Here is a 24,372-nt window from a genome sequence, read left to right as displayed (position 1 = left end):
ATCTATCTGGCAAATATCATATAACCCTTCTATTAATTACAATAAAAAATATATGAAAAAAACAATATACCAGGTACCAAACTCAGATACAGTAACAACATGGGAAAGCATAAGTAGGGGGGGAAGAGAAGAGCAAGAGATGGGGGGAGGGAGAGAAATAACTTCACACAGTAGCTTGAGAACAACAAACACAAACATAAAACTCACGATTCCGTATCCTGGAGTTCATTTTGCTCATCTTCATCTTATATGGCCATATCTACATATCTACATATCTACCAGTAGAGGATTTACTCAAGTTTAAATTTTTGGGTATTTGTACTTCAAGTTGTGATTTAATAGATGGAAAAATGATTGGATTATGGTCATGGGTGAGCTTTGAGGTACACAGAGATGACATATAATGGTGGTTTCTTCAGGATTGTAGATTTAAATGGTAGAACTACACACTCCATTCATTGTTGTTACAAATAGATCTCCCTGCATTCATGGCTGCATGCCTGTAATTCTAGCTACTCAGGAGGCTGAGATCTGAGGATCGAGGTTGAAAGCCAGCCTAGGCACAAAAGACAGTGAAACTCTTATTCCCCAATTAACCACTAGAAAAAACAAAACAAAACAGGACGTGGGGCTGTGATTGAAGGGGTAGGGCAGTAGCCTTGAGCTGAAGAGCTGAGTCAGCACCCAGGTCCAGAGTTCAAGCCCCATGACCCACAAAAAAAAGAAAGAAAGAAAAAAAGAATGGCTGACATTTATTAATATCTAACAAGATGTGATCTAGCATAGCAGTTAAAAAGCGGGGCTTCTATGCTCTCCTGCTTGTGGCTAAATAAGTTGTGTCTTTATCCCTAAATCAGCTCTGGGACCTTGGTGAAGTTGTTCTGAAAGGCAGGACTAGCAGTAGGCTTCATGTGTAGTACTATGTTTAGAACAATATGTGATAAAGAGTAAACTTGCAAGAAATATTAGCCATCACTGTGTTTTGAAGCATGAATAATGGGTTTTTTCTGTAGTGGCATGTTCCATGAAAGGTATTGACTTTCCCTCTGAAAGGTGTCCTGGGGCTAATGTTACTGTGTGTCTCTAGGCTACAGCAGTGAGTATATAATGCTGATAGTTTCTGATATTGCGCATTATGCACAGACTTTTTTTTTTATTTGCCAGTCCTGGGCTTGAACTCAGGGCCTGAGCACTGTCCTTGGATTTTTCTCAAGGCTAGAACTCTACCACTTGAGCCTCAGCACCACTTCTGGCTTTTTCTAAGCATGTAGTACTAAGGAATCGAACCTGGGTCTTCGTGCATGCTAGGCAAGCACTCTACCACGAGGCAATGCACGGACATTTTCTGAGCCCTTTGTATTTCAGAGAATAGTTCTTTATATATCATTGGTTTATTTTCTATATTCAGTAGTGATTTTTGGAAATAAAATTTAAATTTGGAACAGATAGATCAAAACTTTTAACACTGAAAAGCATTATATTACAACTATAGCACATAGGTAAAATATGAAACTAAGTTGTTACCTGTCTTACAGATTTGGGGATGAAAATGTTTCTTCTATCTGAAACAATACTAGACAAACACACACACGATCACATATTTCCTTGTTTTCTGCCTTTTTTTTTAAACAATGCCTCATTAGTGAGGGTGCTGGTTTCTCTTCCTGTGTCCTCCACCACCCTTTCACCATTTCACATCTTCCTATTTGTGCACCAAGGAGAACCTACATGTATTGGGGGAAACTCTGGGATTTCTTTAAGATGTGACAGCAGGAAACACGGCCATGTGCTTAGAGGCTAATAAATATTTGAGCATAATTTTTATTTGTTGGAAAATTTTTCATCTATTTTTGGAGGAGAATTTCAGCAATATATCTTCCCCCCCTTTTTCTTTTTAGAAATTAACAACTTAGAAATCACTCAAGGTTCAGGACCCTTTCCTTCTGGGTATTATTTCAAAGATCAGTGGAGACCCAGAAACTTTAGGATGCGTCAATTCAACGACCCTGACAACATCACAGAATGCTTACAAAGAAAAATGGTATATTTATTTGGTGACTCGACAATCAGACAATGGTTTGAATACCTCACGACATTTGTTCCAGGTTGGTACTTTGCTTTTGTTTGGTCAGATAACTTCCTGCATGAATGAAATCAGATTTGAAATAAGCAGATTCACTTGATACCTGTTTGTCAAATGCTGGTCAGCTAGTAAATAATTGGACAGAGTTGTATTTGTGGGAAAATCTTTTCATCCATTTTTGGTACTGGGGCTTGAATTCAGGTTCTGCAAACTGTTCCTTAGCTTTTTTGCTCAAGACAAGTACTACCACTTGAATCATAGCTGCACCCTGGCTTGGAGGAGATCCTCAGATCTTAGACTCCTGAATATTTGGTATCTGGCTAAGGATTAGGTTCTTATCCAGATTCATCTTACTGATTTACTGCCTGACTTTGGACAAGTCATTTCGTGTGTGTGTGGGTGTGTGAGTGAAAGAGAGCATATGTACAGATACTGGGCTTGTCATTGTCTGATTTGACTTTTTAACACTTAGTGCTCCACCACTTGAGCTACGCCTCCAGTCAAGCTTTTTTGATAGCTAGTTGGCAGTAGAGTCTTGGAAGATCCCCAATCCCCCCCCCAAATTGGCTTTGAACCATAACCCTGAGATCTAGCTTCCTGAGTACATAGGATTATAGATTTGTGCCACTGGCAGCCAGGTCAACATTTCCTTTTTAGTTCTTAATTTCTCCACATGCTAGATGAGAAAGCTGAGCCATGTTATCTACTTCTAAAAACCAGGATTGTAAAACTGAGGAGGACATATCCAGTTGTTTTTCTTATGGTTCTGTTTGGTCTAAGTTCAAGGTCAGAGAGGATTTAACTGGAAGGAAGCCAATGTAATATGTTTCATTGTACCAAAATCATCTAGTGGGTCTACCATTCCCCTGACTCAGATAGAAGTAAAGCTTTGGGTGGGTGTTTGAGCTTAATCAAATAATAAGCCGGGCACAGTGACCAAGTCCGTAATTTTAGCTACTTGAGAGATAGAACTGGAGGGTTCTGGTTTAAGACTAATCCAGGCAAAAAGGAAAGTTGAGAGACTCCATGTGAGCCCGTGACTGCGAGCAGTCATGCATATTGCGCCTCCAGCTACAGAGCAAACAGTGGTGGCATCTGCAGCCACACAGAGAGCATCTCAGCCCAGACTGGTCCAGGCCTAAATACCTTGAAAATTTCCAGTATAAAGGAGGCTAGAGGTTTGGCTCAAATGGTAGAGTCTCAGTGCCCACTACCGAAAAGAGAAAAGAAAGAAAATGGTAGCTTGAGGTTTTATTTCATGTCAATAGGGCTGGATGCTGAGTAGTAGTGAAGGAAAGTATAGGAATATAGACAATTACAGTCTGACTCTATCTCTTCAGCAATGACTGTAAACACCCCAAGTGCTAAGGCTGTGCCCTCCACTCCTCACTTCTGACTGTCGTATGGATTGAACAGTCACTTAGGAAGTGTTCATGGAAGTTCATTGCCAACATTTATTTACTCTTTGTTAGGCACTAATGGGAATAGTGAGAGATATGAGACAGATTGTCTTTCTATATGGGCGCATTTGTACAGGTTAAAAAAAATTCCCACTGGGAAAATATTTTAGTTTAAAAAATTGTGTTAGCAGCTGGGTGCACACCTGTAATCCTAGCTACTCAGGAGGCTGAGATCCGAGAATCATGGTTCAAAGCCAGCCTGAGCACAAAAGTCCATGAGACTCTTAATCTCCAATTGACCACCAGAAAACCGAAGTGGTGCTGTGGCTCAAAGTGGTAGAGTGCTAACTAACCCTTGAGCTGAAGAGCTCAGGAATAGCACCCAGGCCCAGAGTTCAAGCCCTATGATGGACCCCCAAGAACATGCTAGCATGTATGAATTATAGAAAATAGTGGGCTTTGTCATGACATTTTCAATATATATATATATATGTATATATATATATATATATCTGTGCACAGTTTTTAGAAGTTAAAATGTCCCATTGTTTGGAGATAATCTTTGGAATAGTTCAGAGGAGTTCAAAATGGAAACATGGCTTCAAGGGAGAGGGAGAGAAGGGCATTCTGTTTTGTTTTTCTTTTTTTTTTTTTTTTGCCAGTCCTGGGCTTGAGCTCAGGGCCTGAGCACTGTCCTTGGACTTTCTCAAGGCTAGAGCTCTACCACTTGAGCCTCAGCACCACTTCCAGCTTTTTTCTATATGTGGTACTGAGGAATCGAACCCGGGTCTTCATGCATGCTAGGCTAGCACTCTACCACTAGGCCAAACTCCCGGCCCCGGCATTCTGTTTTTTAAAAATTTATTTATATTAAAATTTTTTTTGTCAGTCTTGGAGATTGATCTCTGGGCCTGGGCATTATCCCTGAACTTTTCAGCTCAAGTCTACCTCCCTATCCCTGGAGCGACAGCACCACTTCTGATTTTCTAGAGGTTAATTGGAGATAAAATTTTTCACTGCCGGAGCTAGTGCTGGAGCTAGCTTTGAACTGTAATCCTCAGAACTCAGCCTCCTGAGTAGCTAGGATTATAGGCATGAGCTACTGTGCCCAGCCTGAGAAGGGCATTGTAGATTGCTCTACTACCTCTGTTAAAGAAGTCCTCTTACAGAACCTAACGGTGATTTTCCAACCATAGGGTAAACTGAAAGTTAGAAAAAGAAGAACTGAAGAATTGCTTTTTTTTTTTTTTTGCTTATTGTAAAAAGAAGAACTTAGTCTTTACTTAGAATTATAGGGGCCAGGAGTTTAGCCTAGTGGTAGAGGGCTTGCCTACCATGCACAAAGACCCAGATTTGATTCCTTGGTACCACATACATAGAAAAGCTGGAAGTGTTGCTGTGGCTCAAGTGGTAGAGTGCTAACTTTGAGGGAAGCCCAGGGACAGTTCTGTGGTCCTGAGTTCAAACCCCAGGACTGGCAAAAAACCAAGCCAAAACAAAACAAAAAAACAAGGAAGATCAGAATTATAATTTAGATTGCTTTCTTTTTCTTTTTTCCTTTTATTATTAAGTGGTTGTTAGGTTACAATTCCAGAAACCAGGTTACAGTATTTCTTGATCAATGCCGTGTTTTTCATCATTCTGCTCCATTGTTTATGTATTTATGAATGTATTTTATCTTGTTTATTTATTGATTTGTTTTGCCATTCTTGAGTCTTGAACTTGGGCCTGGATGCTCAAAGCTAGCCTTTTACCACTTGAGCCACAGCTTTACTTCCAGCTTTTTAATGATTAATTGGAGATAAGAATATCATGGACTTTTTTCTCTGCGCTGGCTTGAAATATGATCCTTAGATCTCAGCTTCCTGAGTAGCTAGGATTACAGGTGTCAGCCACCGTGCCCAGCTTACCACTATCTCTTGCTTAAGAGTTTGTTTTTAATTAACAAATAATTGTATATGTTCAGGGTACAATGTAGATATTTTCATTTAGATACACATTGTGAAATATTCCATTAGATAATTACTAGTTTTAGTAAGTCAGTAAGTTAATCCACCAATTAGTTGCTAATTAAGGATTAATTTATGAATAACTTAGTATCATATAATTAATTTACTAATTAACATCTATCATATTACATATTTGTAATAAATTCACTCTTGGTGTAACTGTGAAATATACAATATATGCTTTTGGCATATATATGGGGTTTGAACGCAGGCCTGTGTCAGCTTTTATGCTGGCCCTCCATCACTTGAGCCATATCATCTCCACTTTGGGCTTTGTGATGGTTAATTGGAAATAAGAATATCACAGACTTTCCTGTTAGGCCTGCTTGGAGCCACAGTCCTCAGATGTCTGCCCCCTGAGGTGTGAGCCACCAGCACCCAGCCACAATATGTTCTTCTTCTTCTTTTTATTTATTTATTTTTTTGTCAGTCATGGGGCTTGAACTCCTGGGCACTGTCTTTTAGCTTTTTCCCTGAAGGCAAGCGCTGATAAAGTGCGTCACTTTAAGCCCAATATCACTTCTGGTTTTCTTTCTTTTTTGGGGGGCCAGTTCTGAGGCTAGACCTCAGGGCCTGAACACTGTCCTTGGACTTTCCTCAAGGCTAGTAGCGCTTTACCACTTGAGCCACCACAAGACTTCTGGCTTTTCTATGTGTGTGGTACCGAAGAATCAAACCCGGGTCTTCGTGCATTCTAGGCCAAACTCCCGGCCCTCACTTCTGGTATTCTGGTGGTTAATTGGAGATAGTCTTCTTGTTGGGATTAGCTTTGAACTGTGATCCTTAGATCTCACCCTCCTGAGTGGCTAGGATTACAGACATGTTACCCAGCTTGATTCTTAAATATTCAATAATCAGTGCCAATAGCAAGAATTTTTTTTATGTTTTAGATCTTCTTTTATTTTAATGTATAATGGGGTTAGTTATATTTGCCACATAGAAGGTGCGTTACTTCTCATGTTTTAGTCCCCATTTCCCTCCCCCCACTCCCTCCCCTCATTTTTTCTCCCTTTCCCTTTTCTATTTCAAATAAACAAATCAACATACATATAATGTACCAGGTAACCAAGTCAGATACTGTAACAATATGAGATTAACTAAAGGGCAAAAAAGAGAAGAGAAAAAAACACAGTACATTAAGAACAACTATCACTCATAATTAAGCTCTTGTTTCCATGAGTAGCAAAAAGTCCAACTTTAGAAGGCTTTCTGAAGCAGAAGTTAGATAAACCACCTTGGCTGGCTGAATACTGTACTAAATAAATTGATTTAGGAGAAAGATCAAGTTCAGGGTGTGGTCTTCCAAATTATAGCTCCAGAAAGCCTTTAGGTAGCTACTTTTTTATTAAAGAATTTATTAACATTGATTTTTGCATCATATTTCAGATGACAAGTTTAACAAACAAGTGTTCAAGGAGGGAATCTCTGTATACAATCACTGGGACTTTGTTTTTAGAACTTAATAAAAATTAGGGTAAGGGTTTGTATGTCATAGAAACATACTAATTTATGAAATAAAACATTATGTCTATAGAGTCACAGGTTTTTATGTCTATATAGTTATGTTTATATTTCCATTACTATGTCCATAACATTGGGTATGCAAATATTGAGTCCTCACTCTTGTACTCTTTAGATTTAATAGCCACATATTAAGGATACCATGTGCCTTTTGTTCCTTAGGTCTTGACTTGTCTCACTCAACATGATTCGCTCTAGATTCATCAAAACTTCCCTGCGAATGCCATTATTTTATCTTGTCTGTTGTCTATGTAGAATTCCATTGTGTATATATACCACATTTTCTGTATCCATTCATCTGCAATGGGGCATCTGGATTGTTTCCATTGCCTGGCTATTGTGATTAGTGCAGAGATGAACATAGCTGAGCAGGTGTCCTTATCATATCCTGGGTTATGATATTCAGGGTAGATGCCCAGAAGTAGTATGGCGGGATCATAGGGAAGGTCTATTTTCAGTTCTTTAAGGAACCTCCACACTGCTTTCCAGAATGGCTGAACCAGTCTACATTCCCACCAGCAGTGTAGTAGGGTTCCTTTTTCTTCACAACCCTGCCAGCAACTATCATTGTCTGAGTTCAAAATCTTGGCCATTCTTGTTGGGGTAAGATGGTATCTTAGGGTTGTTTTTATTTGCATTTCCTTTATGACCATGGATGATGAACATTTTCTCATATGCTTTTCTGCCATTTTAATCTCTTCTTCTGATAAGTCTCTCTTTAGTTCCCTTGCCCATTTAGTGAATGGTTTATTGGGTTTGGGGGGGATTAGTTTCTTGAGTTCCCTATAGATACTGGATATTAAGCATTTGTCAGGTGTATAACTGGTAAATATCTTTTCCCAGTTGGTTGGCTATCTCTCTACTTTTGCGACTATGCTTTTATCTGTACAGAAACTTTTTATTTTTAGGTAGTCCCATTTATCGAGTCTCTCTCCAATCTGTTGTGACCCTGGGATTCTGTTCAGGAATCTTTTGTCTGTGCCTATGAGTTCCAGTGTCTCTCCTACTTTATCATGTAGCAGTTTCATGGTTTTGGTCTGACATTGAGGTCTTTGGTCCACTTTGAGTTAATGCTTGTGCATGGCGAAAGGCTAGGGTCAATTTTTAGTTTTCTGCATGTGGCTGCCCAGTTTTGCCAGCACCAATAATTGAATAGACTGTGTTTGTTCCACTGTATATCTTTGGCTCCTTTGTCAAATACAAGTTGCCTATAGGTATGTGGTTCTATTTCTGGGTCTTTTATTCTGTTCCACTGATCTTCTGGTCTGTTTTTGTGCCAATACCAAGCGGTTTTTGTTATTATGGCTCTATAGTTGAGTTTGAAGTCTGATATTGTAATACCACCAGCATTGCTCTTTTTCCCTAGAGTTGTTTTGGCTATTCTGTGTCTTTTCTTGTTCTATATGAATCTTTGGATTATATCTTCTATTTCAGTAAAGAATGTCTTTGGGATTTTGATGGGGATTGCATTGAATTTGTATATCAATTTTGGCAGTATAGCCATTTTCACTAAGTTGGTTCTTCCTAGGCATGAGTATAGGATGTCTTTCCATTTCCTAGTGTCCTCTTTAATTTCTTTCGTTAGGCTTTTATAGTTTTCATTGAATACTTCCTTTACATTTTTGGTTAATTCCTAAGTATTTTATTCTTTTGTGGGCTATTGCGAATGGGATCATTTTCTTGATTTGGCCTTCTGTTTGTGTATTGTTGGTGTACAAGAAGGCTACTGACTTCTGAAGGTAAATTTTGTATCCTGCCACTTTGCTAAAGTAGTTTATTAATTCTAGGAGTTTGGGAGTGGAGTTTGTTGGTTCACTCAAGTAGAGGATCATGTCATCTGTGAATAGGGAAAGTTTAATTTCTTCTTTCCCTATGTGGGTCCCTTTGATGTCCTTTTCTCAATAGCAAGAATTTTTAAATAAAAGAGGTAAATAGGCTCTTTTATTCTTGATTCATCGCCATACTAATATATATATATATACATTCATACCATTACTGATAATATTACTGATCATACTATGTTTATAGAGTGATTTGAATAATAAACATGCTAGCTAAGCATCAGTCGATTCAAAATAGAGCACGAAATAATGAAAGAAGTATCCTTTTAACACTTGTAGTGTGTATTTTTGTATTACTTTTTATAAAATTGTTCTTTGAATGTGATTATGAATTTGAATTTTCCTTGTTTCAGATTTAGTGGAGTTTAACTTGGGTAGTCCGAAGAATGTGGGTCCTTTCCTTGCAGTGGACCAGAAGCACAACATCCTACTCAAATACCGCTGCCATGGCCCACCTATCCGCTTTACCACTGTCTTTAGCAATGAGCTCCGTTATGTGGCGAATGAACTGAATGGGCTAGTGGGTGGGAAGAACACAGTGGTTGCCATATCTGTGTGGTCTCACTTTAGCACCTTCCCCTTGGAAGTATACATTCGGAGACTCAGAAACATTCGTCGAGCAGTGGTCCAGCTCCTGGATCGAAGCCCTAAGACCGTGGTGGTAATCCGAACAGCCAATGCCCAAGAACTAGGGCCTGAGGTGAGCCTGTTCAACAGTGACTGGTACAACTTCCAGCTGGACACTGTACTTCGGAGGATGTTCTCAGGGGTTGGAGTGTATCTTGTTGATGCCTGGGAGATGACTCTAGCCCATTATCTACCCCATAAGCTGCATCCAGATGAAGTTATTGTGAAGAACCAGCTGGACATGTTCTTATCTTTTGTGTGCCCTTTGGAGACTTAGCCTGCTCTCAGGAAGACTAAAAGAATCCATCCCTTCAGTGACCTTCCCAGTAGACAGATGTTGTAGAAACTTTGGGGGTGGCCTATTGTGAGATGGCTTCTATAAACATGTATAAAATTTCAAAAAGAGTATACTTTATCTAATGACTTGTATAGAACTCAGAAAATCCAGGCTACATTTAGAGCTGTAGGATTTTTCCCTCCAACTTGACTTAGCCATGGTAGAACTCTTTATTAACGACATTATACACTGATGAATTGCCCTTGTAACCAAAGATGCTAATGAGTGTATGGAACTGGCTAGGGCTGAACTAGCTTCTCCTGTTAGTAGAGATTACCATGCTAAAGCATGTTCTGTTCAGCAGTGGATGTGTGTAGCTCCCCTGGTAAAGGCAATGAACACAACTTCATGAATAGGTCAAGTAGTCTGTCTTGGGGAGTGAACTAGAGAGGGTTTATAGTCCCGGGTCCTGTGAACACTAAAGACTGCCATGTCTCTAGAGTTTCTCTTGATCTACCTTTTTCTGAATTACTTGAAAAAGCCAATGGGCTTGATTAGAATTTTACAGTGAGGATATTAATATTTCCTGCTTTGTGTAGGAAAGAAGCAAAAAGGAAACATGGAATTAGTATATAGAGAATCTATGTGTGAATTGATCTTCGCATTGGATGATGATTGTGATCCTTTTTCCCTCCCTCCGTCCCTTCCTCCCTCTTTCTCTTTCTTCCTTTCTCCCTTCTTCCCTTTCTCCACTCTTCCCTTCCTTCCCTTTTTTGTGCCAGTCCTGGAGCTTGAACTCAGGGAGTAGATGTTATCCCTGAATATTTTTGCTCAAGGCTAGCACTCAACCATTTGAGCCAGAGCCCCACTTCCAGTTTCTTTTCCTCCCTCCCTCCCTCCCTCCCTTCCTTCTTTCCTTCCTTCCTTTCTTCTTTTTGCCAGTCCTGGGCACTGTCCTAGGGCTTTCTCAAGGCTAGAACTGTACCAATTGAGCCTCAGCACCATTTCCTGCTTTTTTCTTTCTATGTGGTACCGAGAAATTGAAGCCGGGTCTTTGTGCATGCTAGGCAAGCACTCTACCACTAGGCCAAATTCCCGGCCTCCAGTTTCTTTTTTAATTGGAGATAAAAGTCTCATGAACTTTATTGCTTGGGCTGGCTTTGAACTGCAATTCTTAGATCTCATCCTCCTGAGTAGTTAGGATTACAGGTGTAAGCCACTAGAGCCTGGCTTTCTTTCTTTCTTCTTTTTACGTGTGTGCCAGTACTGGGGCTTGAACTCAGGGCCTTGTGCTTTTGCTTAGCCTTTTCAGTTCTAGGCTGGAGTTCTACCACTCGAGTCCCACTTTCACTTGCAGATGATTCTGTTATTTTTAAAATTTAAGTAATTGTACAAAGCGATTTCAAATCAGTGAGTCAGACTATGAGTACAGTGCATCTTGACAGATGATTATTTCTTACTCAGCTAAATTTTATATGATGCTTGTAGAATAACCATTTTTGGAACTGAAAAGGGAAAAATCTATAAATAAGTTTATTTTTTTGTTCTAAAGTTTGAGGGTTTTAAGAATTGACTTTGATGTAAAGAATGCTTTTGATTATTACAAATTTGCAGAAATTTTTCCTCTCAATTTCAATTTTTTTGGTTATTTTGAACTATATGTGAAAATTAAAATTAAAGCCTAATAAATTAATAAAATTATGTACTGAAACTTATGACAAGTAAGTGTGTGTGCTGGTCCTGGCCTTGAACTCTGGACCTGGGTGATGTCTCTGAACTATTTTTTTTTGTCGGTTGTGGAGCTTGAACTCTGGGCCTGGGTGTTGTCCCTGAACTCTTCAGCTCAAAGTTGCTACCACAGTGCCACTTGTGGTTTTCTAGTGGTTAATTGGAGATAAGAATCTCCTGGTCTTTTGTGTCCAGGCTGGCTTTGAACTGAAATCCTCAGATCTCAGCCTTCTAAGTAGCTAGGATTCTAGGCGTGAGCCACCAGCTCCCAGCTCTTTTGAACCCCTTCTCAAGGAAGATTGGACAAAGGAAATTGAGGTGTTACTTTCCAAGGCTCTTCTAGTGGTTTGCAGTGTTTGCACCTTTGATTTGGCTACACAGGTCCTAAAGATTTGATGAGGTTCTTTAAGTGTGCTCCATCACTTTTACCCTTTGTCTATTTACACTTTTGTGTGGAAATTTTAGTAAAGTTTGAAATATTACCCAAACCATTCTCTGAACCAGTAGATACAGCTGGAGCATCTCTAAACTGAAAATCCAAAATGCTCCCAAATCCAAAGCTTTTAGAGTACTTGATGCCACAAGTGGAAAAATTTACACTTGATGTCAGTTGACGGTCACAGCCAAAATGTAGATGCATTAAAAATATACAATTGGAAGTGGTGCTGTGGATTCAATGGGTAGGGCAGTAGCCTTGAGCCGAAGAGTTCAGAGACAACGCCCAGGCCCAGAGTTCAAGCCCTACAACCAGACAAAAAAAATGATATACACTTACCTTCAGAGCCAGAAATGGTGACTGGTGTCAGTGATTCCAGCAACTTAGGAGGCAGGGAAAGGGAAATAGGGAAGATTATTGTTCAAAGCCAGCTTGGGTAGCAAGTTGCAAGACCCCACTCAGTGAATAAACCAAGTGTGGTGCCTTGTGCCTGTGATCTCAGTTATACAGGAGGCCATGGTAGGAGGGTCATAGATAGAAGACTCACTCTTTGAGGTAAAAAGTGAGGCTTTATGGGAAAAGAAAAATAACCCAAAATTATGAAAGATATGGAGGTGTAGTTCAAATGTTAAGTGTTTGCCAACAGGTACAAAGTCCTCACCTCAAACTTTCAACAAAGCAACAAAATAAGAAACAGTTCAGGCTATATATAAAGTATCTATGAAACAATCTTCATATTTAGGCTTAGATCACAGCATTAAGCTAACTAATTTTTATACAAACACACACTCCCAATCTAAAGTCTGAAACACTTCTGGCCCCAAATATTTCAGATAAAAGGGTATTTAACCTGTACAATAATTTCTATTCTTAATTTTAAAAATTGTTATCATAAAGGTGATGTAAAGAAGGGCTTCAGTTACATAAGTCAGGTAAGGAGCATGTTTCTCTTTGGACAATGTCTTCTTCCCTTCTAGTTTTCCCCTCCTGTCCCCACCCACAAGTTGTATACTTCATTTACAACAGTATCTAGTGAGTACCACTGCTACGTTTGTTTACCTTTTGTCCCTCCATTTCTGTGTCTCCTTTACCATCCCAAAGACAGATAAATGAATAAATAAGACAATAAGAAAACAAAAACAATGAAAAAAAATCTTTGCATTTCTTTTTCTTTTTTCAATCTCTGGATTTAATATACATCCTTTATAATTATATCTAATCATTACCTGAAAATATGGATTGAACTGTCAGTTTGAATAAAATAAGGAAACTGTAAACTTTAGGGGCGAGATTGTAGGTCTTTCTATTTCTTGGGGTTAATAATTTACATTTTTTGTTTTTGTTTTTGGTCGAGGGGCTTGAACTCTGGGCATGGGTGTTGTCCCTGAGCTCTTCAGCTCAAGCGTACCGCCCTACCCCTTGAGCTACAGCACCACTTCCCATTTTTTAGTGATTAATTGGAGATAAGAGTCTCAGGTCCTTTAGTGCCCAAGCTGGCTTTGAACCTCGATCCTCAGATTTCAACCTCCTGAGTAGCTAGGATTATAGGTGTGAGCCACAGTGCTCAGCAATAATTTATATTCTTATGAAATATTAGGCTACAAAGATATAATTGTAACTATTAGCATATCAGCCAGCATATACTTTATTTTCAACATGTAATTCCCTTTAGAATATGGAAAACTCAGGGGTTAAAATCCATAATTCTATCATCTGAATATGATGAATACTAACATTTTGATATATTTTCTTGCAGGTTTTTCACCATATGCAGTTGGCCCTCAGTATCTGTGACTTCTGTATTAGTGGGTCAGGCAAAGCTCATATAAAATGATTTGGGGGGAATTTCCTTCTATACTGGACATTTATACACTTTTCTTGTCATTATTCCCTGTATAGTACAGTGTAATACTTACACACATAACATTCTCACTGAATTAGGTATTCTGAGTAATGAATAGATAATTTAAAGTATGTGGGAGGATATACAGAGGTTATGAACAAATACTATATTACTTCATATAAGGAAGTGAGCATCTGTACAGAATTGCTAGTCTCAGAACTAAAATTCTGAAATAGTTTTCCATGTTAGTCTTAATAATAATTTTTGTGCTCAAGGTTGGCACTCTTCTACTTTTGTCATAGCTCCACATCTCGCTTTTAGATGTTAATCAGAGATGCTGTGTGTGTGTGTGTGTGTGTGTGTGTGTGTGTGTGTGTCTGTCTGTCTGTCTGTCTGCTATGCTGAGGCTTTACCTCAGTCTGGTGCTTGCCAGATGAGACTTCTACCATTTTAGCCACACTTCTAATCCTTTAATAATTTTTAGATAAAGTCTCAAAATTAATTAATTAATTAATTAATTAGCCTGGTATGTCTCAGATTGTTGCGCCTCCTCTGTCTTGGCCTCCTTAGTGTCTAGGTTTAGAGGCATGTACTATCATATCTGCCCAGATGTTTAGGTTTATGTTCAGTTTTTTGGCCATTTGTGGGGCTTGAACTCAGGGCCTGAGCTCTTTTGTTCAAGGCTAGTGCCCTTCCACTTGAACCACAGCTCCACTTCCAGAGTTTGAGTAGTTAATTGGAAATAAGAATCTCACTGAGGGTCAGAAGTGTGGCCTAGTGGTAGAGTGCTTGCCTAGCATGCACGAAGACCCAGGTTTGATTCCTTGGTACCGCTTCATAGAAAAAAGCCGGAAATGGTAACAAGGTTCAAGTGGTAGAGTTCTAGCCTTGAGAAAGTCCAAGGACAGTGCTCAGGCCCTGAGCTCAACCCCAGGACTGGGAAACAAACAAACAAACAAACAAACAAACAAACAAACAAAGAATCTTACTGGGACTGTTCTGTCTCGGCTGGCTTTGAACCACAATCCCCAGGCCTCCTAAATAGCTAGGATTATAGGCATGAGGCACTGGTGCCCCGTGTATATTAAATAATAAAACTAGTTTATGTACTATTTAACTGGATTCAGTTATAATTTTTTTACTGTACTGTAAGTGACTGTGCTGGTATCAGTAAACAAACCTCATATTACAGAATTGAAATGATTGTACTATGAAAGGGAAAACCCATAATAAGTGCCTTTTATGCAAACCATGTGTATAATTTTATTTCTTTGTGCTGGAACTGGACTTTGACATTAGGGCCTCCAGCTCTCTATTTTTATGCTCAAGGCTGGCACTCTACTACTTGAGCCATACCTTTACTTCTTACTTTTTAAAAAAAGAATTAAAGCATTTATTAACATTGATTTTTACATCATTACTTCTCACTTTTTGCTGGTTAATTGTAGATAAGAGTTGTATGGACTCTTCCTGCCCTGTCTAGTTTTGAACTGTGATTTTCAGATCTCATCTTCCTGAGCAACTAGGATTACTGGATTTGGTAGCAGTTATCCTATGGGAAAAACAAAGAAGCCAGCAAATGCATACCATACTTTTTGGTGTTCTAGTGTGATCCAGTTTACCACTGTTAACCATAATTCTATTAAATACTACTTAACTGATATGTAATGGCTTTAGATACTATTCCAGAATAAGAAGTCGGAGTACTTCAGAAGAAAAAAAATATGGTAAACCTTTATATATTCATGTGTTACCTGGTAGAAGTTGATCATCTGTTTCTGGACCCTAATAAAAGAAATGTCAGTCACTGAAAGGTAGAGTGATATAAACATCCAGGGGAAACAAGACATCCGGCCCCTTGGAAAGTTGCTTTCCCATGACTTTTGTAGATTCTGGCTATATTCAGCATTCAAGCTCTAGCTAATCTGCTAATGTAGAAATTCCTTTGCAAGTATATTCTTTTGTCTTTGTTGTTTGTTGCTGCTGTGCAGTCTTAAGGCACTACAAACTTCTGACACTAATGTGGACAGTCAACAAATAACATTTTCTGGGTCTGAGAATGTGGCCAGGTGGTAGAGTGCTTGCCTAGCATATACATAAACAGCACTACATAAACAGAAAAAGCTACAAGTGGCACTGTGGCTCAAGGGGTAGAGTATTAGCACTGAGCAAAAGAAGCTCAGGGACATTTCTCAGGCTCTTGAGTTCAGGCCCCAGGATTGGCCAAAAAAAATTGTTAGGGGCTAGGCATGTGGCCTAGTGATAGAGTGCTCGCCTAGCATGCACAAAACCCTGGGTTCATTTTCTCAGTACCACATACAGAGAAAGTGGTTCTATGACTCAAAGTTAGAGCACCTGGAGAAAACTCAAGGACAGTGCCCAGTCCCTGGCTGGATTTAGGCTCCAGGACTGGCAAAAAGTAAATAAATAGAATATAATAAATTAAAAAAAAAACAGGCAAAACCCTTGTTTAAGGTATCGTTGCTGTTTTTTTATGCTCATTTTTTATTAAATAATTTATTAATGTTGATTTTTACATCGTATTTTAAATGACAAGTTTAACAAACAAGTGTTCAAGGAGGGAATCTATTTACAATCACTGGGACTTAGTACTTAGAACTTAATCACAATTAGGCTAAGGATTTGTATGTCATAGAAACATTAATTTATGAAATAAAACATGTCTATAGAGTCATAGGTTTTTATGTCTATATAGTTATGTTTATATTTCCATTACCATGTCCATAGTATTGGGTATGCAAATATTGAGTCCTCGCTCTTGTACTCTTTGGATTTAATAGCCATATATTAAGAATACCATGTGCCTTTTGTTTCTTAGGTTGCTGTTTTTGTGAGACTACAGCTTGTGAATGCAGGGAGCTTCTGGGAGGCCCGGGGTGAGTGCAAGTTGGTGGGCAGAAGTTGCTAGGACACAGAAACTAAGAAGGTACAAAAACACATCATCAACTTCAGTATAATTTGTCTTTTGAAAGTGCACTTAGCATTTTACTATATATATATATATATTTATTTGTTGTAGAGGTAATGTACAGAGGGGTTACAGTTATGTAAGATAGATAATGAGTACATTTCTTGACAATGTCACCTCTTATCCGTCCTTCCTAGTTTTTCTTTCCTGTTCCCACCTACAAAGTGTATAGTTGATTTCTTTTTTAAAATCTAATGTGAATTTAGCAGGGAGGAGGGAAAAGAGACAGTAATAGGAGGAGGAGGTGAATGTGATCACTGTGTACCTGAAAATATAATGAAACTCATTATTTTGTACAATAGATGCTAATAAAACATGAAGCTAAACGTACCGTGGGTATAATTTCCTTTTTAATAAGTTGTGTTAAGCGAGAGGAATTAGCTGTTGAGTTTGAAGGACCAACCTTCAGCTGGAGAAGCCCATTCCTTTTCTCCAAGGGGAAGGTGCCAGCCATTCCCCCGGGGGCAGTTACAGCACTCGTTTAACACTGCTGGGAGGGTTAAGATGACTCTTAAACCCAGGGAAAGGGAAGCATTGCCAAGATCACAGTAGCAAACGTCCCGAAAGAGAAAGAAACTAAGTAACCTCAGTCCCGAAAGGCACGTCTGCTGAGGACGGCTCCTTGGGGGGGTTCCCGTCCTGGGTGGAGTCGCGTTCCGAGCCCCGGGGCGCGGGTCCAGGCCGGGTCTTGGAGCCGGCCGTGGCGGGAATGTCCCGAGCTGGTGGAGGTGAACTTTTTCAGCCTGGGAATTTCCAGTGTACGGAAGAAAAAAAAAAAAACCCACCTCCTCCGAGCCCGCGTCCGCGGCCCCTCCGTGCCCACGCCCGCCCGCACACGGCCGCCCCGGACGGGCCGCGCTCCGCGGCCCCGCCCCTCCTCCTCCGCCGGGTTGGGGAGCCCCGGGCCGGCCGGGCGGCGCGCTATAAAGCGGAGCCGGGCCGCGCGCTCCGCTCCCCCGCCGCCGCCGCCGCCACGTCCCCTGGCCCGTGCGGAGAGCCCGGCGCCCGGCCATGCAGCCCGTGGAGGACACGCGGCTCCGGGCCCGCGCGCGCCCGCCTGCCCCTCCGCTGAGCACGCCCGGAGACCAGTGACCGGCCCCGGTGTCGGGGCGAGGCTGGACGCCCCGCACACACAGGTACAGCTTCCTGCGTGGAGGAGAACGGAAGAGCCCGCCCCTCCTTCCTCGTCCCGCCTGTCTGCCTCACCTCGGAGCAGTCTGACTTTTGCTTTGAGGCCAAATATATAAATATATATATATATATATAATATCTTTCTCTATATATTGTTTTTTCTTTCTCTCTCTCTCTCTCTCTCTGTGTGTGTGTATATATATATATCCCTCCTTCCTCCCTTCCTTCTTTCCTTTTCTAAAATTTTCAGCACGGTTTTATATTTTGAGAATAGCATCGATTGTGCCTGCTTTAAAGCCCAAGTAAGACTACAGCGCTGACCAAAGGAGTGGACAGGATCAGTGACGAAGGAAACATAAATGTAACAATTTTTCATCAGCACCATCAATTATTATTATTACTGTTGTTATGCGTATGCCAGACCAGGGCTTGAACTGAGAGCCAGGGTGCATTCAAGGCTGGCACTCTGCCGCTTGAGCCACACCTCCACTTCTGTTTTCTGATTGGCTATTTGGAGACGAGTCTCTTGGACATTTCAAACTACGACTCTCAGTCCTCTGCCACCAGAGCAACTAGTAATGTAAGCGTCTGGTGCCATCTTGGGATTTCTCTTTAGTCAGTAGTGTGGAATTGTGTTATCTCACCACATTTATCTCCCAGAAAGCTTGCTGTATGAGTTTAGTATATTTTTTCTCCGTCAAGGGGAGACATAAAACTAGCTTTATGGAAAAATGTATCTGAGAAGACTTAAATATTTAGTATCACACCCTCAGTAATTACAGTTTTCTCTATAAAATTAAATATGATGGGGCTGGGAGTGTGGCCTACTGGTAGAGTGCTTGCCTAACATGTATGAAGCCCTGTGTGTGATGCCTTGATACCACATACACAGAAAAGGCTGGAAGTGGTGCTGTGGCTCATGTGGTAGAGCTTTAGCCTTGAGAAAGCCCAAGAACAGTGCCCAGACTCTGAATTCAAACCCCAAGACTGGCAAAAAAAAATTATGAATTACTGATTTACAAATGTAGGAAATGGAGATATTGATGACTTGGCTACACCTTCAGGTTGATAAGTTTGTGTGAGGTATTTTGAAAGCATGTTACCCAAATAGGATGTTTCTAGACAAGGATGAATGAAAGATTCTTTCCAAGGGGCTTAGCTTAGTGGCTGAAAGGGCTGTCCCAAAGAAGTTGACGTTTACTATGTAAATTTTAAACACTGGATAATATGTACACTCCATTTGAATCTGTCATTTAGAAACTCATAAATTATCTGCTTGAGGGGAATTATTTTTGCTTCTCTTAATTGGGGGGGAAAAGAGTTGTTTCAACAAAAATAGAAGAGAAAAAAATGTCCAAGACTCATTCACAGCTCTCAAACCTGATACTGAAGAAGGGAGCGTTCAGATGATGTCATTTTATTTAGCTTCAGAATACAACATATAGTCTACCCTCCTCTCCCCACGGTCAGTCATCTGGCATCTCTCACATCAGCTTGCTGAGATTAAGGGAAAGTGTAGGGTGCAGGTGGGGGGCGTGGAGGAAGCGGGGAGTGGATGCACCTGAAGTGCACACACCTTGTAAATGCTCGGCAGCTTTCTTTCCAGGGTGGAGGTGATGATCACAGCCAGCATAATTTAGTTCAGGTAGTGGCTTTGCTTCACTGAGGAAAAGGAGACAAACCTCACCTTGGACATCTGTTCTAAAATGTGTCTTGTTCTTTCCCAGAAGCTACAGACTGAGGAGAATTACAGAGGGCAAGACTTTGTAATTGTTCGGAGACACAGCACCAGTTTTGGTCTTGTTTTTGACTTACAGCTGGCACTGATCTCTCCACCTCCTGTCCCCTCCAGTTGCTGGGAAGACCCAGAGCCCCTGCAGAACTTGACCTTTTCACTTCTGTGACCTGATGCTGAAGTACTGAGGGTGAGGAGGGTGGACGGACATTTCTAACCAACAAGGGTCCACGTGGCACTGGGGCCTTGGCTAGTACATTCAAAATGGGGAGTGGGATGTTTTCTAAGTGTTTTCCTATCTCATTCTGTCTCTCTCTATCCCTCTTCCCTCTCCCCGCTCCCCTTTCACTCTTTCCTCCTCTCCTCTCCCCTCCCCTCCCCTCCCCTCCTCTCCTCTCCTCTCCTCTCCTCTTCCCTCCCCTCCCCTCCCCTCCCCTCCCTCCCTCCAGCTCTCTTTCTCTCTCTCTCTCTCCTCCAGCTCTCTCTCTCTCTCTCCCTCTCCCTCTCTCCCTCCCTCCATCTCTCCTTTTCTTCCTCTCTTTGCTGGCTGTAGGACTTGAACTTAGGGCTTTGGAGCTGGCCCTGCGCTTTATTTTTCTTAAGGCTAGCACTCTACCACTTGGAGTTGTAGCTCCACTTCTGGTCTTTCTTATTAAAAAAAGAAAAAAGGAAAAAAAAAAAAAGAAAAAGCCTCTTATGGCTTTCTGGCTGCCACATATTTTCTCTTTTCTTTCTTTCTTATTTATTTATTTATTTATTTTGGCCAGTCCTGGGCCTTGAACTCAGGGTTTGGGCACTGTTCTTGGGCTCTTGGGCTTTCTCAACTCTAGAGCTCTACCACTTGAGACACAACACCACTTCCAGCTTTTTTCTATGTATGTGGTACCAAGGAAACTCAGGTTTTCGTGCATGGTAGGCAAGCACTTTACCACTAGGCTAAATTCCCAACCCCTCACTTCTGGTTTTCTGTAGTTAACAGGAGATGAAAGTTTCATAGCCTTTCTTGCCCAGATTAGCTTTGAACTTTGATCCTCAGATCTCAGTCTTGTGAATAGCTAGGATTATAGGCATGAGTCACCAATGCTTGGCATAGCTTGTATTCTCTTTGGTGGTACTGGAGTTTGAACTCAGGGCCATGTCTTTTTCTTTATTAAAAATTTTATTAACATTGATTTTTACGTCATATTTCAAATGACATGTTGAGCATTCAAAAAGGGAATCTCTACATACAATCACTGGCATTTAGATTTTAGAACATAATCAAAATTAGGCTGAGGGTTTGTATGTCATAGATACATATTAATCTATCCTTGATAGACAAGCAGCTTACCACTTGAATCACAGCTCTAACCTTTTTGTTTTTAGGTTATTTTTCAGGTAAGATTTCATTTTTTTGCCTGTGCTACCCTGGAACCATTATCTTCATATCTGTAACTCCTGTGTAGCTGGGATTATAGGAATGAAACACCAGATCTGGCTTGTCTGTTGAGATTAACTTTTTGTCTTGTCTGATCTTGAATCATGATCTTACCAATTGCCATGTTCTGAGTTGCCAGGATTATATGCCTAGTCATCAAAATTAATTATATATCTGTAATACATGTATAACTCATTTTTGAAATTGCTGCATAACTAGGAATTTTATTTGTAATCATGTTACTGTGGTTTCTTGTGAACTAAACTAGTTTTTTTTTGTGGTGGTGGTTGATCATTTTTTAAAACAAATTTGTTGAGTTTCCATTCTTTTTCTTTTCTATTTTTGCCAGTCCTGGGCCTTGAACTCAGGGCCTGAGCACTGTCCTTGGGCTTTCTCAGGGCTTGAGCTCTACCACTTGAGCCACAGTACCACTTCTGACTTTTTTTTCTATGTATATGGTAACGAGAAATCGAACCAGGGTCTTTGGGCATGCTAGGCAAGCATTCTACCACTAGGCCAAACTCCCGGCCTCTCCGTTCTTTTTCACAGGAAGAACACAGGAACACATTGAAAGGAAATTCAGCTTTCTGATGACTGACGGTTTCAGGGTTATGCAATGTTTAACAGCCTCCAAGAACATCTTGGAGCATTTTGAAGAGGCTCATTAAAGCTAGGATATGTGGCTTTTTATTAAAGCATTTCCTGTTCCTTTAATTGGGAACTGTCAGATAAAAGATTTTACTGTTCCTAGAGAAGTTAGTGGATTAGGAAAGGGTGTGTGTAAATACTTGTTTAAATAGTTGACCACAAGAGTTCTTTTAGCCCTCACAACAGCATGAGGTAGGTATAATTAGCCTTATTTCAGAAATGAGAAAACTAAGGTTCTGGAGAGTTGAGTAAGTGGCTCAGAGTTCTCAGGATAGTAAGTAGCAGGACTGAGATTTGTCACTGGACCATCAAGATGTTAGGACAGGGAAGGTAGAGCAGGGAGAGACAACGTCTTCATAGGGCTCTGAATTCCTGAAGCCCTTCCTTTCTCCAGCTCTTACTAGTCTTTCACCTCCACTCTGCTCATAGTTAACTGTTGAATCTTTAGCTGGAAACATTTCATATTTTAATGGGAACCACCTCTGCTGTGGCCAAGTGAATTAGTGAACTCCCTGCATTTCAGGAGTAAGCTCTAAGATTGAATTTTTCATGTATTGCCTCTCCAATGAATTTCCAGCAATCACTTTCTAGTTGGCATCTCTCATAAACTCTGCAAAAGCAGTTGAGTAGAGAAGTAAGGAAATCTACTTGGATAGTTAAAAACAGAATACTCTGGGGAACTAAAAAATTGTATTGTTGTTGGATGTTTTGAGACAGCATTGTAGCTCAGGTTGGTCCTGAACCAAACCTCAGTCAGAAGGCAGTTAAAATTGCAGGAGTGTACCAACATACCCAGCTGACATGGTTCTCAACTGGTATGTGTAAGAGTTGTCCCATAGGAGCCTTGCTGTATTGCAGATTCTGTTACAGTAGAGTTGGAAGAGGTTGGATGCATGAGTGACTGTCTTTTCCTTTTCCTTTTTGGAACTCAGGGCCTCTTCCTTATTCTGATTTTTCTCTCAAGACTGGTGCACTACCACTCAACTCATGCCTTCAGTTCCAGCTTTATTTTTTTTTTAACTATTTAATTGGAGATAAATGTTTCCAGGATTTGTCTGTCCATGCTGGCTCTGAACTACTGTCTTCAAATCTCAATATCCCAAGTAGCTAGATTAGAGGAAAGAGCCATTTGTGGTCAGATGATTGTGCCTTTTGAAGAAGCTTCTAAGTGATGCTAACGTTACTAGTGCAAGGTCTGCACTCTGAGCAGCAGCTTGCACTTACATAAATAAGAAAAATCACGTAGCCTTTTACAAATTCTGTGTATAATATTTTTACCATATATAGAAATAGATTCTGTTATGGTTACATTAAGTAATAATAATGTTCTCTTCTCTATACATGATACTAAACATTTGCGGTAAACAAAATTCTGTGAAACATATAGGTTTTGAATCTATACAGTGTTAACCTTCAGACAGTTACAGTGGATTTCTGGTTTTGTTCAGTTGTTTAAGAGCAATTGGGCACTTTTAATATTAACATAAGGCTTTGGACACATTATAGCATTGATAATATTATGTACATGCTCAGTTTGCTCTTTGAATAGCAATGGTAGAGGTGTTAGTACTGTAACATGTATAACAAGGTGATGTTATCGTATAGAGGACAAATATCGGTTCTTGGGGAAAACAAGTCTAAAGTATTACAGTGTTTATGACTTTTTCAAAGAGCCAATGTACATAAACAGATATTTAGTGTATGTATACTATTATACTTTTATCAGGGGATGTCAGGAAAGAAATATGTCAAAATGTTCCTTAGCGGGGCTGGGAGTTTGGCCTAGTGGTAGAGTGCTTGCCTATTATGCAAGAAGATCAGGGTTCGATTCCTTGGTCCACATATATAGAAAAAGTCAGAAGTGGCACTGTGGCTCAAGAGGTAGAGCTCTAGCTTTGAGAAAGCCTAAGGACAGTGCTCAGGCCCTGAGTTCCAGCCCCATGACTGGCCAAAAGAAAAGAAAAGAAAAGAAAAGAAATGTACTATAGGAGGTATGGTAATAAAAGAAAATTGAGACACATTTCTCTAAATGCTTTGCATATACTTATTCAGTTAAAGTCAAAAGTTTTTTCTCAGGTTTATTTTGTCTTGCTTTGCCTCCAACAGTGTCATGAATTATAAAAAATATTCTAGAGAAGGAGTAATTATTTTTCAATATTTCTGTGTTTCAGGGAAATATACATAGTTTGAAGCATGTAGCTTAAGTAGCTCTCAGTACTTTCATTATATTTTATTATAGTTACATTTTTTTTTTGCCAGTCCTGGTCTTGAGCTCAGGGCCTGAGCACTGTCCTTGGACTTTCTCAAGGCTAGAGCTCTACCACTTGAGCCTCAGCACCACTTCTGGCTTTTTTCTATGTATGTGGTACCAAGGAATCGAACCCGGGTCTTCATGCATGCTAGGCAAGCACTTTAACCACTAGGCCAAACTCCTGGCCCTATTATAGTTACATTTATCTACAGAATCGTTCCATTTTCTCACACTGAAACTTGGCATCTGTTAAACAAAAACCTCTCTTTCCTCTTTCTCCAGTTCCCTAGCAGTCACCATTCTTTTTGTCACTGAGTTTATGATTCTAGATACCTTATATAAGCTGCATAGTAGGACCTTTTAGTGGTCGATTAATTTTATATCATGATTTACAGATTCGTTCATGTGGTCAGTATGTCAGGATATCTTCCTTCTC

At 40.2% G+C, this 24,372-nt stretch overlaps 1 protein-coding gene across 4 annotated transcripts in view; it reads left to right on the top strand.

Moving 5' to 3' along the window:
- Positions 1-10,655, top strand: part of Nxpe3 (neurexophilin and PC-esterase domain family member 3) — a 33,574-nt gene extending 22,919 nt beyond the window's left edge. For 3 of the 4 annotated variants that reach the window (XM_090347052.1, XM_090347050.1, XM_090347051.1), the window contains 2 exons: positions 1,899-2,105; positions 9,208-10,655. In XM_090347052.1, coding sequence (XP_090203178.1) covers positions 1,899-2,105; positions 9,208-9,758 — 758 coding nt within the window. In that variant the 3' untranslated portion in view covers positions 9,759-10,655. The remainder of the gene's footprint in view (positions 1-1,898; positions 2,106-9,207) is intronic. The other variant, XM_090347060.1, reaches the window with a different exon arrangement.
- Positions 10,656-24,372: the final 13,717 nt, after the last annotated feature.

This window comes from Megascapheus bottae, chromosome 1 (genome assembly GCF_031878675.1).
Source record: "Megascapheus bottae isolate mThoBot1 chromosome 1, mThoBot2.hap1, whole genome shotgun sequence".
Taxonomy (NCBI): Eukaryota; Metazoa; Chordata; class Mammalia; order Rodentia; family Geomyidae; genus Megascapheus; species Megascapheus bottae.
This window is presented reverse-complemented; position numbering and strand designations above follow the sequence as displayed.